Source organism: Opisthorchis viverrini (assembly GCF_000715545.1).
Source record: "Opisthorchis viverrini unplaced genomic scaffold opera_v5_12, whole genome shotgun sequence".
Classification (NCBI taxonomy): domain Eukaryota; kingdom Metazoa; phylum Platyhelminthes; class Trematoda; order Opisthorchiida; family Opisthorchiidae; genus Opisthorchis; species Opisthorchis viverrini.
This window is the reverse complement of record NW_008751668.1, coordinates 1,833,038-1,853,417: the sequence shown is the minus strand read 5'-3', so window position 1 is coordinate 1,853,417 and position 20,380 is coordinate 1,833,038. Positions and strand designations below refer to the sequence as shown.

General features: G+C 44.3%; 1 protein-coding gene across 1 annotated transcript in view; it reads right to left on the bottom strand.

The window, feature by feature from the left end:
- The window catches only part of T265_01144 (hypothetical protein), a gene marked incomplete at both ends in the record, with an annotated part of 60,183 nt that extends 46,173 nt beyond the window's left edge, over positions 1–14,010 (bottom strand). Inside the window, 3 exons of the mRNA XM_009165105.1 lie at positions 1,524–1,853; positions 3,993–4,584; positions 13,711–14,010. Of these exons, the coding sequence (XP_009163369.1) occupies positions 1,524–1,853; positions 3,993–4,584; positions 13,711–13,905 (1,117 nt within the window). The remainder of the gene's footprint in view (positions 1–1,523; positions 1,854–3,992; positions 4,585–13,710) is intronic.
- Positions 14,011–20,380: the final 6,370 nt, after the last annotated feature.

The window sequence follows — 20,380 nt, the reverse complement described above, 5'->3', positions numbered from 1 at the left end:
GACCTAGCACCGCTCAAGTGGGCTGGTCGTAAGAAATCTCACAGATTGGTTCCCTGACTGACTTGAAACCCAATCAAGCTGCTTACTTACGCACTTGGCCTGACGGAGTTTTTGTATCAAAAACTAGACTTAATCTCGGCAGCGGCTTAACGGTGATATTCGAATGGGCATAACTACTGAACTAATGGAGCAAAAAGAAGGAACCACCGTGAAAAGGTTATGGTGTGAAATCTATCGAGGTCGAGGTCGGAGCTCCTTTCAGCACTGACGGACAGCGGATTGTCCGCGGCCTTCGACCAATCAGAACACCAACTACCGGACCAACCAATGGACCCACCGATCAAACGGCTAATCTAATCGGTAGCCAGTCACAGCTGGAAGCACATGCGTTAACACAGACACGCCATCTCTCAGTGCACGGGCATTCATGTACTACCAAGCTCCGCATCTTGACGACACATTTACGATGTCACGTCGCTCAAAGACGAAACGCTTGTAACCAATTTGCCTTGCGCAGAAAACCGACAGGCGGTCGAGTATGATGTAAGATGTTACCCTACTTGCGAAATAGCAGTGAAGTACTCAAGCCTGAGGATGCCCTCTTAGGATCATATCATTCCATACAGATGAGAGTTCCAGTCGGTTCAGTCAAAACTACCTGTACTGTACTGTAGGTGGCCGCTGGAAAAGTAGGCCGTATTTGAAGAACGGTGTGATTTCCCCCGCTAGCTGAAGTGACAAAAACTGTCAATTTAGCCTTCTGTTCTCCTGGGATGGAGAACGGTGGTCCTCCTCTAAAGCGGTCTCCTTAAGAATGACTAAACCGTGGGAATCTCAAAATGCGTATTATCCGAGGCCAATTCCATGACTTGCGACGATAAGATTCTAGCATCTGTCCGAACGTATCCCCCCCCACTACAAAAGCTATCAACCCTGTGTGATCTAGTGGGCTTTCCGTTCGGCACATGTGGCGGATGTGTACTAGGAAGCTTACAAAACCAACATGAACTACATGAAGAAAATAACTGTGTCAGTATGTGGCATTATCGATTCGTTACTTGCATCTGTGTGTCTTCTGGTGCCAGCGTGGGGACTGTACTTGGGGCCAAGGTAAAAACTAGGCATCTGTCACAGTGGACCACTGTACTCAAAGGCAATGAGGGCAACTGATTTTAAGGTTGCGCTCCGAAGTCATAACATGCTAAAGTTATTCTGTCGTTTTATTTCAGGCACTAGCCTGCCAAAGTGCACTTTCTATTACGGTAGCGGCTATCCTACGGTGAGAGATCTTTTGGGGCTGAAAACTCGATAGAAATCGTATGGTGTTGAAGGCTTACCGCTATGACTACTACGGTGAGCACGTGTTGCGACTTGCATTTGTGAAACCATGAAAGTAGATGAATGTTGGGGTCGCCCCATAAAATACACGCGTTAGAACATGAATAACCTACGCCAGGATGCTGGTGGTGTGAGACAGATACCGGAAAACAAAACACGATAGGGAAACAATTTGGATTGCTTACTCGGGAGCCAAATAAGTACAAAGTCTAGACCTCGTTGCAACAGTTTACAGCCTTGACGACAGGCTGCTTTGACCAGAGACAATTCGTCCGGACTCTCCGATTCATAAGATGCATACAGGGTCGTGTCAGACAGTGGGCAACAGGCCGTAGATTCTGCAGCCGCCGGAACAACAATGTCATCCCCAATGGGCAACTCGTAGACGGATCCATCATGGGCGACTACAGTGAATTTACGACTCACCGCCTGCCTGAGCTCCACTCCGTCGGCATCTGTTTTGGATCTCGGTGCCTGTGGCGTACTGTTCTGACTATCCAAAGAAACATACGAACCTGTATTGTGGTTGAAAGGTATGGACGGCAAATAGTAGCGTGCGCAGAACTTGCGAAAAGCCAGTAAACAAGTAACAGGAGTGATAAAGCCTCCTTGCGGAGTGCATGGAAAACCAAAAAGGGTATGACGTGGTTGGAGCCTATCCACCTACTTTTCAAAACCTGTTAGAACGCCTTTGATAACATTTGACGACCTGTTTCAGCATGCACCACTACAGAAGATCCGAGAGGCTTTAGTTCGGGTCATGGTTGCATCAGGTGTTTTAGCGCTTCGACAGACACTAGACATTCAACACAGATACTGATAGCCGCTGAGTTTAACATCTCCAAATTCAGTTGCCATTATGAGACTGTCTGCTTCACAAAATACTAATGTGTGATCATTGAGAATAAAAGATTAAAGTCCACGAGAGCACAGCTACCTGCTGGTGGAATTCTAAATGACACCACACACATTGCTGATGTTGCCTTTCCCGGTTCTCGACCCCCACACAGGCGAACAATGTTGAACCTTTTGGATAGAAGGGTAGGTTTTTACAGGATGTGATGTACCCCTTCAAATTGTAAACTCATGTTGCAAGACTGCACAGTAGGTGGTCTGATCAGGACTAGTAACAAGTTCACGTACGTGCACCGCACTCCATTAATTACGAACTCGAAAGATGTCGTTTTCATACATCAAGGGCCCAGTTTATAGTGTTGGTGTGCGGTTAGTCCATCTCCACGGTCCGGAAATTTCTCAAAGCTCGCGGTTTTTGACTATTGTTGTTTCCAACAGTCAAGACATCAGCGATGATATGGCACTTGATAGCCTATTTGACAGTGGAACAAACGCATGCTTGACGGCCGATCTGATAAAACCTCGGTCTCCACTGAAGAGTTTATCCTTTCTGAATGTCAAGAGAGCCCCACCGAGGCTTCTTGGAAGGCCCTAAACGAAGGACTGGCGAGGATAACACTGTTGCAAGGTATAGAAACCCTAAATATATTATTTCGCAAGACTGAATTGTGGACCAGGTGACAAACTCCATTGATGACTGGAGATACTTCCCGATATGACAACATACCTCAGTTCTTATAAGTTCTTATCCACAAGCTAGTCACCTAGCCTATGGAGTCCCTTGCTAGTTTTGCTTCATGAAATCCCATTTAGCATCGCCCCGTTTCCTGTGCTTTTTCTTTATCTGCGGTCATCCAACTCCACACCTATTGATCACACGCATTGCTCGACGCCAGAAATGATAACAATAGCGGCGGTAAGTACAATGCTGACGTCACCGATGGTGCGGTGATAATGACAGTACCGATGTTGTGAATGACGCCAATAATGATGATGCCCATGAAAATGAAAAAAAGAACATTTTACTGATACAAATTTATCTCTCCTATAGATTAATTTGAATTAATAACGAAAACAAGGACCTCAGTGCTTTTATATAGAAAAGACGAAACTAGTCGAAGGTCACTAACCGTTTAGTTCCGAAATGAAACTTATGCAACTTCTCGCGCATTTTTACATGAACTGGTTCATATGGGTTGGAACAGATAAAGAAGCCCCAAGGGAAGACAACTTTCAGGGGAGGTCAGAAAGACCTTTCCGAAGAAGCATCCACGGGAGATATCGAAACCAGGTCTCAAAAAGCAGGGGCGATAGAATGCGCCTAAGGTCAGCCAGGCACTTTTTTCGGAGCATGCCAGGAACGCTAAACACGGTATTGTTGACTTATGAGTGGCCCTTTGTGTACGGGCGTTCACCAATGCACCGTACAAACTAGGAGACGTTGAAAATTCCCCGTTAATGTAGGCGAACTGCGGTGATCAGTGTACAACAGCAACCATTATTTACATCAAAATGGATATGAAGCACAGAAAGTAATTATAGACACTCAAACGAGAGAAAGCAATTTCACCCTAGAATGACTCTGCCAAATCAGTTCATGAAACACACTATCAGGCACGCGCTTCCCGCTATCAGAAATCTCAGTTCAGAAAATGCTTTCAATAGCCATCAAGATCGAACTCAAATGACCTTGAAGCTGTAAGCTAGAGTATTCAATGGTAGTAAACAGCAGGTACTTTTGATAAGCAATATGTAGACATTGCTTGGCCTAGTCTATGAAAGAATATCAACAGCCTTACGTGAGACAAAGTCGTCCATAGATTCATCGGGGTCAGAAAAAGGGACACGCCATTGTAATACATCTACTGCACGAGATGCTTTTTGCTGCTTCCGTTTCCCTTCGATTCGCTTCCCATGCAACGGCCGAGGCGTCGGTAAGTCCAAAGTTAATCCTTGGACAACAGGAGGAAGACTTTGACTTGAGGTCTGTTTGTGTGCAGGGCCAAGCGCCCTCAAAGGTTGTTGGTCTGACACATCCACCGGCAGTACGAGCTGAGGAACGCCGAAGGGCGACACAGTTGAACTACTGGCCTCCGCAACATCAGGGCTTTGGTGGGTTGTGACTGGGCCCTCGGGTGGCGTGTCAACTGTCGTTTGTTCACTTTGCTCCTCGCAAATTTCCTCAGCCAGTTCGAATTGTGGCGCTGTGACTGTTTCTGGTTTGTTCTGTCGTCGTTTTCGTGAGAAAAGTGAACCCAAACTGAGGGCATGTTTCACGGAGCTGGTGTCTGAAGGTGGCTTCTTCCTAACCCTACCGCGGCGGGCAGCAGGCAGAAGCGGACTAGCACGTAACCTACCTTTCAAACCACGACGGCGATTGGGTACTTGAAACTGATGAAATCAGAGAGGGATATTTCAAGTTTAGAATGACGAAGCTTAGAACGATGAGAGTTCGGCTCACAACTAGAAGCTGTTACCTTAGGTATAAAATTACCACGACAATAAAGTGGCAGGGAAAATAAGTGCAATAAATAAGACTAGACGAAAAAAAGCACCGATCGACGTCTGGAAGATGCATACTATGGACCAGGAACTATCCACGGACATTTGGGATAGATGATACGCTGCTATACACAACCAAGATGCTCGAGGGCCAATCGGAACTGGTCCACATTGTGAAACTTTGGACGAGCGAAACGATAGATAGAATTAAACCACTTTACAGTGCTAGCTGTCGTTTCATGATAAGTTTTCGTGACTCGAAGCGACGAAGTTCTAATGGCACACGGTAATAAGACAACTGATAGGCGCCTTACAAATGTGAACATAAGTTTTATGCATCTGCACATTCATCTCGTTAGAAAAAGATGAAGTTTATTCGTGTCAAAACTTCCGAATTAGTGTTTACAAAAAATATTCGGGAGATATGCGCGAGATTTCTAACAAGATGGTCGTAACTTATCAGTTAAGGGATTCAGCATCTGAAGGACGTTTCATTGGCGAATGAGGCCTCTCTGAATGCACCTAGCGCAGTAAAAAGATGCAGGGTAACCGGTAGTCGGGTTAAGATAAAGTTCTTCGTACTAGTATGAGATTGACCCTCGCCAACAGGCGATTGCTGTGACATTAGATGAAAGGAAGGACATCAGAAGAATTCAGTGAAGATCACTTTAGGGGTGACACCACAGGAAGAAGACAGTATTGTCGGAATAAATGATCTCTAACTAAGGTCAATCACCATGCTGAATGACGTTTCCGGAGAGGAGACTACTAAATTATAAAAAATTGTATTCGTTTATCGTGGGTAGAACAATGCCTTCGCTGAATGTCACAGTGGAAACTAGGTGTCGTACGGTACTACCTCCACACGGCGGTCACTGCCCTGACTTTCCGTGAAACGTTGCAAACCTGACAGAAAATCTATAGATCTGAGGGGCTACCGTGAAACACTCAAAGTGACCATATTTTTGCACATTTCTGAATGCACTGTGTAATGGCGGATACTACTGATGAGGCATGTGAGTGGTATGTTTTCTCGTAAATCCACTTCGCATCTATTGAAAAGTGAGATTTATCATGAAGTTTGCGGAATTGCTTTACAGCATTCGTTTACAATAAATATCCAACAAAGTTCAGGAAGACGCGTTCGAGAAGAAGACGGATATTTAGTTTTTATAAAAACGATGTGCATGAGGGTTTTGCTTCCCTGTCCAATAGTCTGTAACTGTTCAGTTGGTGTTTCCTAATAAACATCTCCACGCGAAGGCTTTCATCCTTTCAACAGCATATGATCTAATGGGTTTGTCGGGTTGTTTTTCTCTTCGCTATCTCTGCCGACCGCATGCGAATGAGATGGTAAACATGTGGAGTTACCAACCTATTTGCAGGCCACTTCTGTTGTTAACGCGAGTCTCCGCTAAAAATAAGCTTAATCTCTCGTTTCTAATAAGTTTTCAGCAACTCGCTAAATACACTATTGTGCACACCAATTTGGGTTTAACGGGAAATCCAGCTGAGATTAAAGTGACTGAGTAGGCAAATGAAAGTATTTCACGAAAATCGTACAATTTGGCCTTAGATAGAGCATAAGGTTAATGGAAGCTCGAAAATGAGTCCATATGATGAGCCCCAAAAAGGGCGAAACAGGTTATGGGCTGTCGAAGAGCTTTTAGTGGCCTCATAAGTAGTGGAAGTCAACCAGCGATGTCCTCACAACAACACCATCTCCAATTCATTGTTAGTAAAGCTATCAGACAGCCCTGTGATCGAAAAATTCAGATAATACGGCATTTTAAATATTCTTGTCTCAGTGTATCCACTCATGCTCCATCACTGTGGAATCGCTACGTCTGTGGATGAGGTTTGCGTATGTTAGATTCTATGGATCGCCAAAGATACTAAAACAGATACCCCCATGAGTCCCATCGTGGACCACACTACTTGCACAACTTGTTCGAATACTCAAGCAGCTTACTGAAGCCGGATTATCAGCTGGTCGTAAATCACGTGAATGGTTCTTTTGATTCTGTTATTATTCTACAATCTACCCACATCACTGATGATAAAGTAGAGGTCAACCTTGATGTAAAAACTCTCTAAGGACTATGCACATTTCTGTCCCCTTTTCTGTCTGAGAAAATATCTCTAGCACAGGGGACAACCAAACTCCCTCTTGATATGGCGCTGCACTGTGTCTAAGCACCACTAATTCCACCTTGCAGAACCTTTCAAGACAAACTGACGGTGTCGCTAGGGGCTCTCCAAGGGCTCAAGTGACTTCATCAATCCACCGTGTACCTGGTTGAGATAAGTTGACATATCAGCAACATAGAGACAAGTCTTCCTAAACTGCTTGAAGCAAAATCGTAGTGGTGTAAATTCATCACGGGAGATGAAAGCGAGTACTGAAATAGTAGTTTCCTGAACTGCAAGCTGTTTGTTCACCTCAACCCACAGATGCGGACAGGGACTTTTGCTTTATGATCCTACGAACTCACACCACGTCAAACACGCAGTTGTTGGATCGTTGGGGGATCGAATCAAGAAAAGATGCTCGGACGACTCCAAGTGAACGAATGGACTGGAGCAGCCCAATGCGGTATTACAGCAAAGGGCTCGTTGCCATAAAAATGAATAGAACGTTAACCGAAACAGCGAGGCAGGGCGACCCCATCAGGCGCTATTCGAAAGATACTTCTTCCGAAATGATAACACTTTACGACGACACCTTGTAAGGACTAAAGTCTCCGTCGAACCGAAACGCCACACAAACGGCTTCTATCAAATCCCCTGTGCAGAATGTCCAGCCAAACAGAAGCCAGACAACCAGACCACTCCATGTGCCAACCAAAGAGTACATACGCGTTTTCCTTTACAAAATCCAATCGAGTTAGGAAAACTTGAACCCGGCTCAGCCACTCCACGTACTTGAGTCAAGCCACCAAATCAACTTCGATGGCACACACATAACGGGCGTGCGATGAAGCTTTGGGGTGTAGTGACGCAGCCAGCAACCTGTCTATCTGGCTTGGACTTCCCGCACATCCTGATGGCCAGAGATCAAGCAGGAATCGCAACAATGACGTACAACTAACGGAACCACAAAATTCAGCATACGCGAACACAGAGCTAGAAACGAACACATACACGCGTGTTGTATCGGGCTGCCAACTGATTTCAGTAACACACCAAGTAGAAGACATGATAGCGGAGCCAAATAACGTACTCAGTAGAAAACTCAACCTTGAAAAAGTTTTCCACAGCAACCGAAATGTCGGGTTATAACATCTTGTTCCACTATGCTGCGTTTTAACTTTAAACTTCCCATATATAGCTTCCAGAAACCTTATAAATGGCGCTGGATTGAGAAAGGATTATAGACAACTTTGAAACCCGCATAGCTTAGCTCACTTGGCATCAATCAATGCTGACTATGTTATGTTGTGAACTTGTGACCTGCACGTACAAGCCATCCAGCGTTCGGAATGAGTCTTCACAAACGTCAAAATCAGAAACCTGTCACAGGGTGTCATTTTATGCAGAGGCATGTGACTATTCGTGCAAATACCCTATATTTGGATTGCAGACAAAGATGTGTCAAACGTGTCACCCGATACCACTTGACGTCAGTTTAATGTCGCTTTATGGAACGACGAGACAGACCTATGGCCCTCATTCACGACACAGCCACCTCCCGAACCAACCACACCTTTTTATGAGGACGACTTTTAACTCACAGAAATCACACAAATCATGAGGCGTCGAGAGGTTACTGTCATAGCAACTATGGTGGTCAATTTCACACCTGACTCTGCTACAAAGACCACCACGTTGTTCCCATAATTGATTCCACCACTGTTTTATTAATTTTCCACATGCCAGCTAATCCCAAGACACGTGTATGTGACTTTACACCAGGTAGGGAGCACATGCATGGTTAGGCAGCATTAATATATGCACACGTGCCGAAAACTCTCACACTCGCGCCGAAGCTGTACATCGGAAAAGAAATTCGTAAGGAGAGAATCCAGCCCTAATCATGACCACTCATTGAATCCTAGAGACATTCCAATGTCCTTAGTGCCCTAACAGGACCTGCCTGTTCACGCTACAGCAGCTGTCAAGGTTGTTGACCCTCTAAAAGTACATATCGGACGAGAATAACCACGATTTGTCGAAGGAAAAAATTACTTTTCATTTTTCAAAACACAGACCGCGTGAAAAATGTCTTTTTGATAGTTCTTCGTCAGATTCGGACATACGAAAGCAAGACAGTCTCACTCAGACTAAACTAACACAGAGTACGAGAGTCATGTGATTCTACTAATCGAATGACTGGTCACATGGTCGTCATCAGGTGTGCGAATCAGCTTTGAATTCAAATTTCAGACTGGCGAGCCATTGTGTTAATATCTTCTGCAGTGAACAATATCTAATAAATTGAACTACAAAGATATTCGTGTTGCCCAGTGAAAGGAACTGCCAATTTGCAGAATTTCGGTCAGTTTTGGTCTCGACTATTCGTGAGGATGAGTGTCGATTGCGTTGAAAAATTGCATTTGAGGTAGTCCGAAAATAGGTTAAGATTTTTTCTACCAAAGAATACATCATGTTGGTAGTGTTTTCCTGGAAAGGTAGTTTGGGGTGCGCACAGCAATGTGGATGCATGTAACGTGCCAATCGACGCGAAATTAGGTTCAATAGGCAAACAAACTGATGACAGTCCATTGCATAGACTTTAGAACAAACTGCTCTAAGATGTGTCTAAGAAGGATAGCATCCATACATTCAAAGAGGAAAATAGAACATTCGCATCCCATGAGTAGAGACAAGAAGATTCTGATATGTCAAGGTAGTGAACGAATGAGTTGATGTCACCAAGAATTTTTAATTGGCGGTCTGCTCAAACAGAGCTTTCGTACCTTCCTGTATGAGCAAAATTTGAAGGTAAGACACCATTTCAGTTGCTCAGCATCGAGTTACTGACTTTACGGTTGAAGGTTCTTGTATCCAACGTCTTAACATGCCAGCAGATCTGAATTTTATACAGTTTTTACATCCATAACATTTGTCTGAATTTGGATAAGCGCAAGTGCTACGTACAACATCTGTTCAGTTCACACAACTCTGAGTCGATAGCAGCAAAAGACAACTTATAGATAAAGTCCAACATTTGGCGAAATTCACAAGAAAGACTGTTCAATAAATCCTCTTGTTAAGAGCATGTCCAATGACGCAACTTGCGTGGTTGAAACAACGGAGATGACTACTACACCATCAGCTCACGCCGTTTTGTCCCACCACGACACCTAAGCATTGAAGGTCGGGATGGGTATTCCGTTCAGTATTGTCATCTTTCTCTAGTGAATCTGATCTCATGGACAGAATGCTCATCATTATTGGACTTTCGGAGGACTAACTGTTACGACCTTCGAAAGGAACACCTTCCCCTTTCAAGACGGAATATCCTCCATTTAGTGTAACCTCGATTTCTCCTGCTTTCGGCGGAAATGTTGAAGAAAGCGCACAGGGTCTTGCAACTCCAAAATATGCGCATCCAAACAGAGACAGCATACAGACCGCTATAGTTTCAATGAACTCAAATGCTAGTATAGCACTGAAGACAAAGTATCCTTCCATCTAAGACCACAGTATCTGCGTATAGTAGTAGCAGTAGGGCGTTGGAAGTATCACCAAGCAGGGAAAAACTCAGGGAAGCCTCCATTTCTATGCAGTTGGTTTTCTTCAGAGTGAGATTTGTTTTGCTTTGCCGATTGAGTATGAGGTCATCTCCTGAAGCCTGGTGAAAATGACCTTCTGTCGACAGTAGAAAAGCTAGCCTTTTATTTTCCGAGTTCAGTCCTAGTCTTATGGACACTGCTGTCCCAGGAGTATATTTCAATCAGCTTGCAAACTTTCCTGTAAGCAAGCAGTCCAAGATTTTAGAACCTGTCGCCCGCAGAACTCTGATGAATCATCGACATCATACTTCAGCGAACGACCTCTTCATTCAGAAAATCGTCTTCCAGCGATAGAGTCGAATCCCTCTCACTCCTGTATCATACTGATACAGGACAGTTCTATTGATGAGTAGCTTCTGGTCCGGATCAGCAACGAAGTCAGGGTGAGCTGTAATCAGTCAATACTGTGTCACATGACTGGCTGACTGCAAGTGCAACGCATCATGAGCTGTCGAACAGCAAGAAAATAAGTAGACTGCACGCAGTCGTCCAGGCGGAAATTTGTTACTAGATCACCTCAGGATGTTCACGCTTCAATGTTCAGTATCGGTAGACCATGCGAAGATTGTGGATACCAGCACCTGTAATTGAAACGCTCGGTCTGAGGTGAATTAGGCCGCAGTCAAACGTTTAGCTACAATGCGCCCGTAAACGCGACTGCAAGCGGACAGTGTCAGGTCCGTGTATTTCAGAGTGGTTGACAATTAGGACAGTTTTGTCATCAACTTGATGGTGGATTTTCGCTCAACAAAATACTGAGCGCATCAGACAAGGTTGTGAGGCCGCATTTCTCCTGTCTCTCGGAACTCTTGGGATTCACCGCCTTTGAGTACAAAACCGTCGTTCTTGAGCGGTATTATGTAGAGGCTGTCTCTATACTGATTGGCGTTTGTCGTATCTAGCGTACCCCAACCACGCTTTGTAACCATTTTTTACTATTTAATTTTGCTACACCAATATTATTTCATAACTCACTGGGAGTCAGGTGAGTCACACGTTAAAAAAGCAAATTGGTTGGGGAATGAGATTGTTTCACTAATTTTGCGGAATCTGGGTTCAAGTAAAGCGCAAGGGAACTCGGGAGAATGCGCACACGTGATGAGCCCCGAGAAGGACGAAATGGGTTGCGGGTTGTCGAGGGGTTTTCAGCGTATTTCGTTCGCACCACATTTGTCTTCTTCGTTACCACCTTGTCCAACAAGGTAGTTTCGCGAGAAACAATCCAGAAATGTTTGCTTGCTCGAAAGACAAACCTCCTATCTCAGACTGTTGTAATTAGGCATAAAACATCACGTTGATGAAAAACTACTTCACGTGTTGTGGTGCAACAACGCGACTTGTCTGTCTTTTAAGGCCCTTGAAACTGGCCCTGAATAATCTCCTGGGTTATGTCAGTCCTCGGGTACTGGGTCACGGACGACAGTCCTTTTGTGTGAACAAAAAAGTGTGTATGGGCATAATATACTACTCATTATGTTGCTGGAAATTCTTCGACAGCCCTTCTTCGCCCTTCTTGGGGCTCATCAAGTAGGTGCAGTCCCCAAAGTTCCGTCAACTTTAGGTTCTACTTGAACTCAAATTGTACGAACTCAGCGAAATACACTGATTTGTAAGCCAACTTGGTTTTGCGAAGGACTCACCTGGAACCCAGCTGAATCTCACGTTTGTGAACATCGTACCAAGTGAAACATGCGACGGCCTGGTGTAGCACATTCAGTTACTTAGAACATCATCAACGAAAGATTCAGCTACGGTCCAGGTGAGTCTCTCGTAAAACCCAATTGGTTTGCAAATGAGTGTATTTCGCTAAAAAAAAGGTGTGTAGTTTTTCCGCTGTATATGTGGAAGCAAGGGGAACCAGTGATCAGACACCCCTGTGGAAATGGCACTGCATGGATAGTTGTTCACGAATAATCGACACACCAGAAGGGTGTCGAATGTATGGGTGTATGTACGAGTGGGCCACACATATTACCTAACGGGGCTTCTTAGCGAAAACTTCATGTTCGACAACTCTGAGGGATGAAGACCCGACCAAAAGGAACCGCTATTACCAAATCACCGCGAACTAGGATACCATTATGGATGATGATTCACACTAATTGTCCTACAGTTTATATGTACAACTATGGTATGTGCGTCACATACAAATCGATTAGTATGTCCTACCTATCAGCGAAGAGACAACTCTGAAACAACTCGTTAACGGCAAATTATCGCTTGACTGGGATATCACGAAATCTCCTGGAATCAACTGCAAAGAAACTCCTACTCTACTGGACACTAAAACCATACAAACTGCATCCTAGACTAGTCTTGGCGAATTCCTGTTTTTGACGAATCATTTTGCAAGTGAACAACATGATAGTATGAGAAAAGTGGAAATGTCAAGCTGAGCGGATAGAATACATTGGTTCGTCCTTCAGAATAAACACAAAATTTCGTTAGCAGTCCTTTGAAAGCCATCCGAATACAAGAAAGGTCATGGATTGTCTTGTCTTTAGTGCGTACCGGTTTCGATAAAATCCATCTGTTCAGCGAATGATTTTCATGGACAGTATTCTTAAACAATGCTCTAACGAACAAGAATTTGAGCTGTGCAGATGCTGATCAACATTGGAGGTAGGCTATATCAGCAATTTGTGAACAGAAGGAGTTGTAGAGCGGAACGAGCAGCTGTGAGATTTTTACCGCTTTCTGTGTTTGAATGACTGAATTGAACCGAAGAATCGAAAAGTACTTTGAGATGTCCGTCACATCCAATTCTACCTAAAACCTCTGAATGTAACTGGGATTTCATTGACCTAGTGAAGAAAAAAGACGGGCGATACAGTTCACAATTCCCATGTCATCCACGGTCCAACATTCTGGCACCACACACAGCATTTTCCCCTAGAGGGAGAGAGTAACGTATTATCACTTTTGTTGTCATTCTCCTTACCATACTCATTTGATATTTCCTTACCACTATTCGTTATTAATTACATAAGAAATGGTATTCAGGTGATTGAGTCGCCGCGAAAAGCCGGTTTTGAACTGTGTCGGCTTGTCGAACGAGGTGAGGCTTTGTAGACAAATCTGTGGCGAATACAAACAAAGCAGAATTGAGGACACAAGGTGGCCGTATGAATGCGGAGCGAATTTACGGTGGTTGCGTGTGCGGATGCAACTGGTCGACACAAAACACTGTTTCCTGACCTTAAACACACCTAAACTTGGAAGAAACGGAACAGTTGATGAGCATCGAGCGACGCGTTTGATCGACAGACACACTTACCAATGAAGCGGAATTTTTGGTTGCTGAAACGACAGCCGTGTTGCAAATGGTTAGAGCTAGGATAAATTCTTCGATGACCTCTTGGTTCGAAAGGAGAGTGGGAGATTCGTTTCGGAGGGTGGGCGTGCTTGTTCCTGCCGGCGGCAGATCGGTGCCATCACCTAGACCATCGTTACCGGTAGTGAGCAAGCTCATTTTATCAACGATCGTCTTCAGCGAGTCGAAGTTGATCCTAGTTTCAGGCTGTATGGGAAGGAAAAAAGACAGACATCGTCACTTTTGAATCCCAATACGTTTTCGTCCAGAAAGCCCACGACATGCGACAGAAAAATTCCCAACGCAATGCCCAAATAAGTGAAACGTTATGGTGATATTCTGACGTAACTTAGAAGGTGAGTGCAGCGCAGTGAGTGATGCAGACGAGAGCGCTTACGTGCCGTCATCATCCCTGCTATGATATATAGAAGAGTCAATGCCTGTTCCCTTTCCCCAAAATTCTAGGCGACGATGTGTACAAATCCACCTCCTGATGAGCACATGATTCCTCAGCTACAAAAATCTGTCCAGTCTAGCTGCAGTGTCAAGGCATCCAATCCTCCAAACACGACTGCTAAACATACATACACTTTCTTACTCGTCGACATCATGAGGAGAACACGTGGAACACATCTTCAGCGGTCGCAGTGGGGTTGGTCTGCGGTTAAGAAATGCCCTGGTTCACTTGTACTATTCATCCGGCCCGCGGGGGAACCGGAGCTGAAGGTTGCTGACTAGTTGCCACTGTTGTTGCCGCTGCTACGTTCCACAAACTAGGCTGAACAATTGTTTTTCTTTGGATTTATGGATTCACTTGTTTCATTGGTTGCTGGAAGATAGTGCACGTCGGAGAGGGGTAGTTCAAGAAATCCCAGTGGGGTAACCTTCGTAAAACGATTTCCCACGACTCGGTCAAACACTTGAATGTTTTCCACAATAAAACACGGTAACTAGCCTTAACTTGCAGTCTGAAAGCCTTGTAAAAAATTTGTTCCATAAGTTGCGGTTCCGAAGAAGAGCTAACAACAATATTCTGCGAATAGACAACACTTCGGGCCTTGAAATGATTCATCACCTGCGTATCAGCTTAACTAAGCACGGAAGCATGCAACCCTCGAAGTCTGCGGTCAGTTGAAGAGTATCATGAACGAGGGATTTCCTTAAATGGTGACTGAATTCTCTGTTGACAACAATTAGTATAAAATGAACCTTACAAACCTATAGTTATAGCTTGGTAAGCAGTACACTCTTCATCAGATGAAGCGAAGGTATAAAGTCACGTTCAGTTGACCGACGCAGCCAACCGTCGTTTGAATACCCAGCAACCCTAAATGGAAAGTCTAAAGTCAAAACACAGCGTAGTGGAATAATATGGTAAAATCCGTCTTTTCGGTTGTGGTGGGTAACCTTCTCTAACGATTTTCATAATCAATTGATTGTATCTACCAACTCAGGTTGAACGCGAACAATACGCATCGGACGGAGAATGTCCTATCCATCAACATTCAGCTCACACAGTCATTTAAACGGTATTCTAAAAGGGGACATGTCCTTGAACGTAGACGTAACAGCAGCTAGTCTTTGAAATCATCCTGTATCAGCTAAACGTTGCACAATGCCTATAAGGTTGCTGAAAATTCTTCCGGTTTCGCCCTTCTTGGGGCTCCCCAGGTAGACGCAGTCCCCGAACCTCCTTAAACCCGAGTTGGGCAGATTACGACAAATACTCTCATTTTCCAAAGGAATTGGTATTGACCAAGAGAATCAACGGAATCGAGCTAGATGTCCCGTTTATGACGGATGGCTTCAATTGGGACCAGGCCGCGTCAATTTTCAGTTCGTGCAATATTCGAGATGTCGCAATGTACTGTCTAAATGTGACACACCATTAATAAAATCTGACGGACTAGGATCAGTTTCGTCCTTCTTGAGGTAGGTATGGGCATCCACCGAGTTCCCGTTAACCTTACGTTCTACTTGAACCAAGTTTTCACTCGACTGAACTGAATGGGTTCAGTGCACTTACACACTGTTGAAGCGTTACATTTTGCTCTATACTGTGTGGGCACTTGCTACGGTGCGGTTCTAAATGGAGATAGCAGTGAGGTGTTAGGACGAGAAAGGATGCCAAGAGCGATGCAGCGACAGGTGTGAATTTTTGGCGAACGGCCTGCATTGTCAGTCGTAATAAAAGCATATCTTGATAAAACACCACAAACTTACTACCAGCGTTTCCTTAGACATTTGCAAGCAGTCGCCGTCCTCATCATTGACTGACCCCACTGTTCGATAAAACAGAAGTATAAACATAAACAAGGTTCAGTCAAATGAATATAGCGATTATAGTGATGATGGACACTGATAGATGCCATGTTATTGACATGAATGAAACCGGAAAGTAGGAAGTTGTAGGGCTGTGAGTAGGAACTAGGGGTCAGCACATGGGTTTGACTATCAATTGCTATGCTTGCTTATTTGACCATCCAGTTAACCAATTACCTAATCAACTAACTAATGACAAAATGGGTTTTCCAGCGAAATTCAACGGCCACCTTACGTGGAAAGACCTTTGACAGGCGTCTCTTACGGACCTTGAGTTTTTGCTCATGCAGGCACATTTCTGGAGGTAGTACCGTATAATATTGGATGCTCTCTCTCTCTCTCGGATGTTAGAATGACTTCAAAGAAATGCTTCACGAAAAGCTTAGAACTGCGGGTAAGAGATGAGAACAGAAACAAACCATAGCCGCAACACCAGTCGTGGCAATTTCTAACAAACTGACAACTAGCACGAACTACTCGGAAGGCATCTGAAAAACCATACGTAAAACACTATTTTCAGGTTGCTGAGAACTCTTCGACAGCCGAAGACGGGTTTCGCCCTTGTTGGGGCTCATCACGTAGGAGCGATCCGCGAGTTTCCGTCTACCTCGTGTTCTACTTGAACCTAAATTGGACAGCTTTTGGCAAAAACTCCCATTTGCGCAAGGAATTGCTTTTGAAGGGAGACTCAAATGCTTCCATCTGAATCTCTCGTTTATGCTGGTGGTGGACTAATTCGAAATCATCACGACCAACCTTAGAATTGTGAGAAATTGGTGCGAAGCCGGTGAAAAGAGGTGGATCCGCCAGTCAGCTACGCAATAGGGTGGTGCTATCGGACAGCTGATGACGTCGCTTCACCTAATATCATAGCCAGCTCCAAAGGCACAAAAATAGGAACTGGACTCGATTCGTGGGTTTCGGAAACAAGATAACCTTATTTTGGAACCTTACTTTACGAAAGAGAAGTTTCAACTCAGAGCTTTCAGACATCTCCGGTTGATTCAACTTAAAGAAGAAATCGAACACAGACGTAATGTGACTTGTCGAGTTCCAGCAATTACACCCAGTCGTTTGTCAGCGAGTGGGTGTGCTATTGTCAGGCTATCGTGTGAAGGAAAGATTGCACTGTGACATCCGCTGGACCTCAATCTAGCTTTCATCCACTGTTGGATGTCACATATGTCGAGTTAAGACCTGAGATTCTATCAAAACTTCACCCTTTTTCAACCAAAAACTGATAGCTTAACGTCAATCATCCATGTCGTGTACATTGACGTACACTCCACATTCCATTAAACTAGTATGGATCAGTACATTTTCCCGGCTTATGTCAATTTGAGTGCGGCAGTCGAGCAAGTTGGCAACCAGATCGAACTGATCAGGTGCTACTACTTGGATCGATAAATATGCAGTGAAAACCTCATGTGCTGCGTGCCGGAGGAAGGCTGACCTCAATTAAGGGATGCAGAGACAATAATCAAATTGAAGATATGGTGTTGAGTCAGGAAAAGCCGTGGGTTTTGCAGCTAGACATAGATTGAGGACAAAACGGCTGGAAACGAACGAAGTCCAGATATCAACACACCGTTTAGCCGAGGCACACACCTTTTACTCGCGTTAAACACATCAGATTCGTTGTGCTCATCCAATCACTCGAAGTGATCAGAGTAAAACAAGGTGACAAAGACTGACTGCCAACTGACAGTCGTGTGTTTTGCTAGCACTGACCACATAATGAGTCGCAACACAGGTTCGCGTTCGTCGCTAATGACTTCTTACGTCTCACACTACAGACTGCTTCGGATTAGCTAGTCCGGTGACAGATACAAGACGCGGTACAAAGGCTGACCTTTGACCCAGGTAATGTTCTGAGTTGAACAATACAATAAGACGGAAACTGGTAGATGCACGCATTTCGTATTGGCTCGCCAATACCAAATCACCCATAACCAGAAAACATTTTCTAAATGAGCGTGCGTTGGAACAAGTGTTATTCTCGAGCACATAATTGATGAGATGTCTTCAATTGAAAATTCGTCCTGTAAGTGGAGTTGATCTACGCTGAAAAGACAAGAAGCACTGTACAGCAGTTTCATCATCAGCGGTACGCATCCAACGAAACTCCAGAGAGTATCGAACCCACGATCTCCAGGCTACAACTTTGAACTCTTAACCCTTCGGCAACGAGCGGCTTATCAGCACTTAGACATGGCATAGTACAGCTTACCCTTCAATCTCGCATAGCTGGTGTTTAGTTTTTCTGACGGTACAGAAGATGGCACATTAACTGTGATTTGAAAAGTTACAAAAACCTTTTAAGGTCCGGAGTACCCTAGTCCGGGACTGAAGTTTGGCAGTCGAACTGGAACGAGGGGAGGGAGCGTCAGCGGACCAGTTTGAAAGAACAAATACCAGTGAAAACCCTTCGACAGTCCACTGCTGGTTTCATCTTGATTGAGGATCATCAAGTAAGTATAGTCCCTAAGCCTTCATCAGCCTTCTACTACCGAGTCGTACGCAATGGACGAAGAGCATTCGTTTTTACACCACGCTGGTGTTATTGGGGGACTCAACTGAATCTTTTATTTATCGTATTCTTCAAGTGAGAGGTAGTAGTACTGATTTTTTACGGCAAAATATACTGCAATATACCGAATGTTGTGCTAAATGATGCATAAGAAGACCATTATGCAGCTAATTCATTCGAAGGATATCATAAACGGGGGTTCGTCCAAGTATTCGGTTAACACTTGCAAGTAGTTCTCATTGGTTAGCTAACACACATTATTTGATTTGGTTGCAAACTGCGTAAATCACAACGCGCTAAGAGGTAACTGCTGTAGTAAATCTACATCGGTTCAATTAAAATCTATTGGTAGCGAGCCGAAACCCACCGATTAGACACGTGCACTATATTGTGAGTAACCTGTAATCCGGGAGAACTGTGTGCACAGACCTAAGCACAGCCCAGCAGAGATAATGGAGCCACACGTGTTGTGTGCATGTGTTGTCTGCATTGATGGGAGTCAGAGCAATTGTAGCTTTACCCAGCTGGATAATGCAATTTATACTAAATGTTTGCAAAAACGGATAAAAGTTTCTACCTATTTGTACCGAGTTGAACAGCCAGAAGAGAGAGAGAGAGAGATTTGTCAACAGAGGAATCAACAGAAAAGGATGAATCAACGAGTCACCCACGTAAATGCACTCTTCATAGTTCAATTCAACGGACTGGAGAATAGGATAGCCGACCACCTCCTGCACCAAAGAAAGATAACGAAATGAGAAATGACATGCGGACACCGGATTACAACACAGAAGTGATTGCTCGGTCTGAAGGAAATACCACTTCACTTCGTCTTTGAAGAGTTTTTCAATGTTATACACGCGTTTTTCTCGTTTCTTTAATAAGGCTTATCCACAGGGGGATTGCTGTATGACGCAAACTTGCGCAGTCGTTTTCGAACTAACCCGAATGATCTATCTATTCTCTTCTAATAAGCATATTCATTCAAACCTAGTTCCTTATTGCCAAATTATTGTTGTTCAATCATTAACGTCTTGGCCACGCACTACTCACTGAAAAGTGCCAGCCGTTTGCTGATATGCATATGAAGATGTGGTGCATGATCGGACGATATTCAAAACTATCTGTGGGTGTTGATCTTACACGACCCGTTTGTCGGGAACCTGATTCAACCCCATCTCACCATCCGCGGTTCTTAAGGCACTCCATGGCGAGCTCATTATAGCCCAATGGCTATGCAAAACTCAGTCTGTGCACGGAAACTACCAGCGGGGAAAATTGTCGGTGCTGGGCGTTCGAAAGTGATAGCTGAACGGGTGGATCGTTCGGTTCGTTTGGGTGACATTACTATTTCCGGTATTCCGTTGGCATTGAGTGTTGCCGTTACTTAAATCCTTTGCCCATCTACCCTCACAGATCACTTAGCAGCCAATCAGGTGAGTAATAGCGCAAGCGAATCTGATGACGTCTTACAGAGGCTGATAGTGCAATCGAAGTAGATAGGTTCCTCAAATTAGTCGGATAGCTGATCAACTGAGCATGTATGAATTGCTCTCCCGCAACAGTTGTTCAAGAGTGTCTCTCTAATAGGGTTCCTGTGACGCGCTGAAGATCTATTCGAACAGTGTTACTAACGTTACCCGGTGGATTCAATCAACAAGATTCCAATCCCTCAGAGTAATTCGACTGACTGAAGCCGAGAGATCCAGTTACCATTGCACTGGCGTGCTTCGTAGAGCCACTGACAATCTTATAAGGAATGAAGTAATGAGAATGTATAAA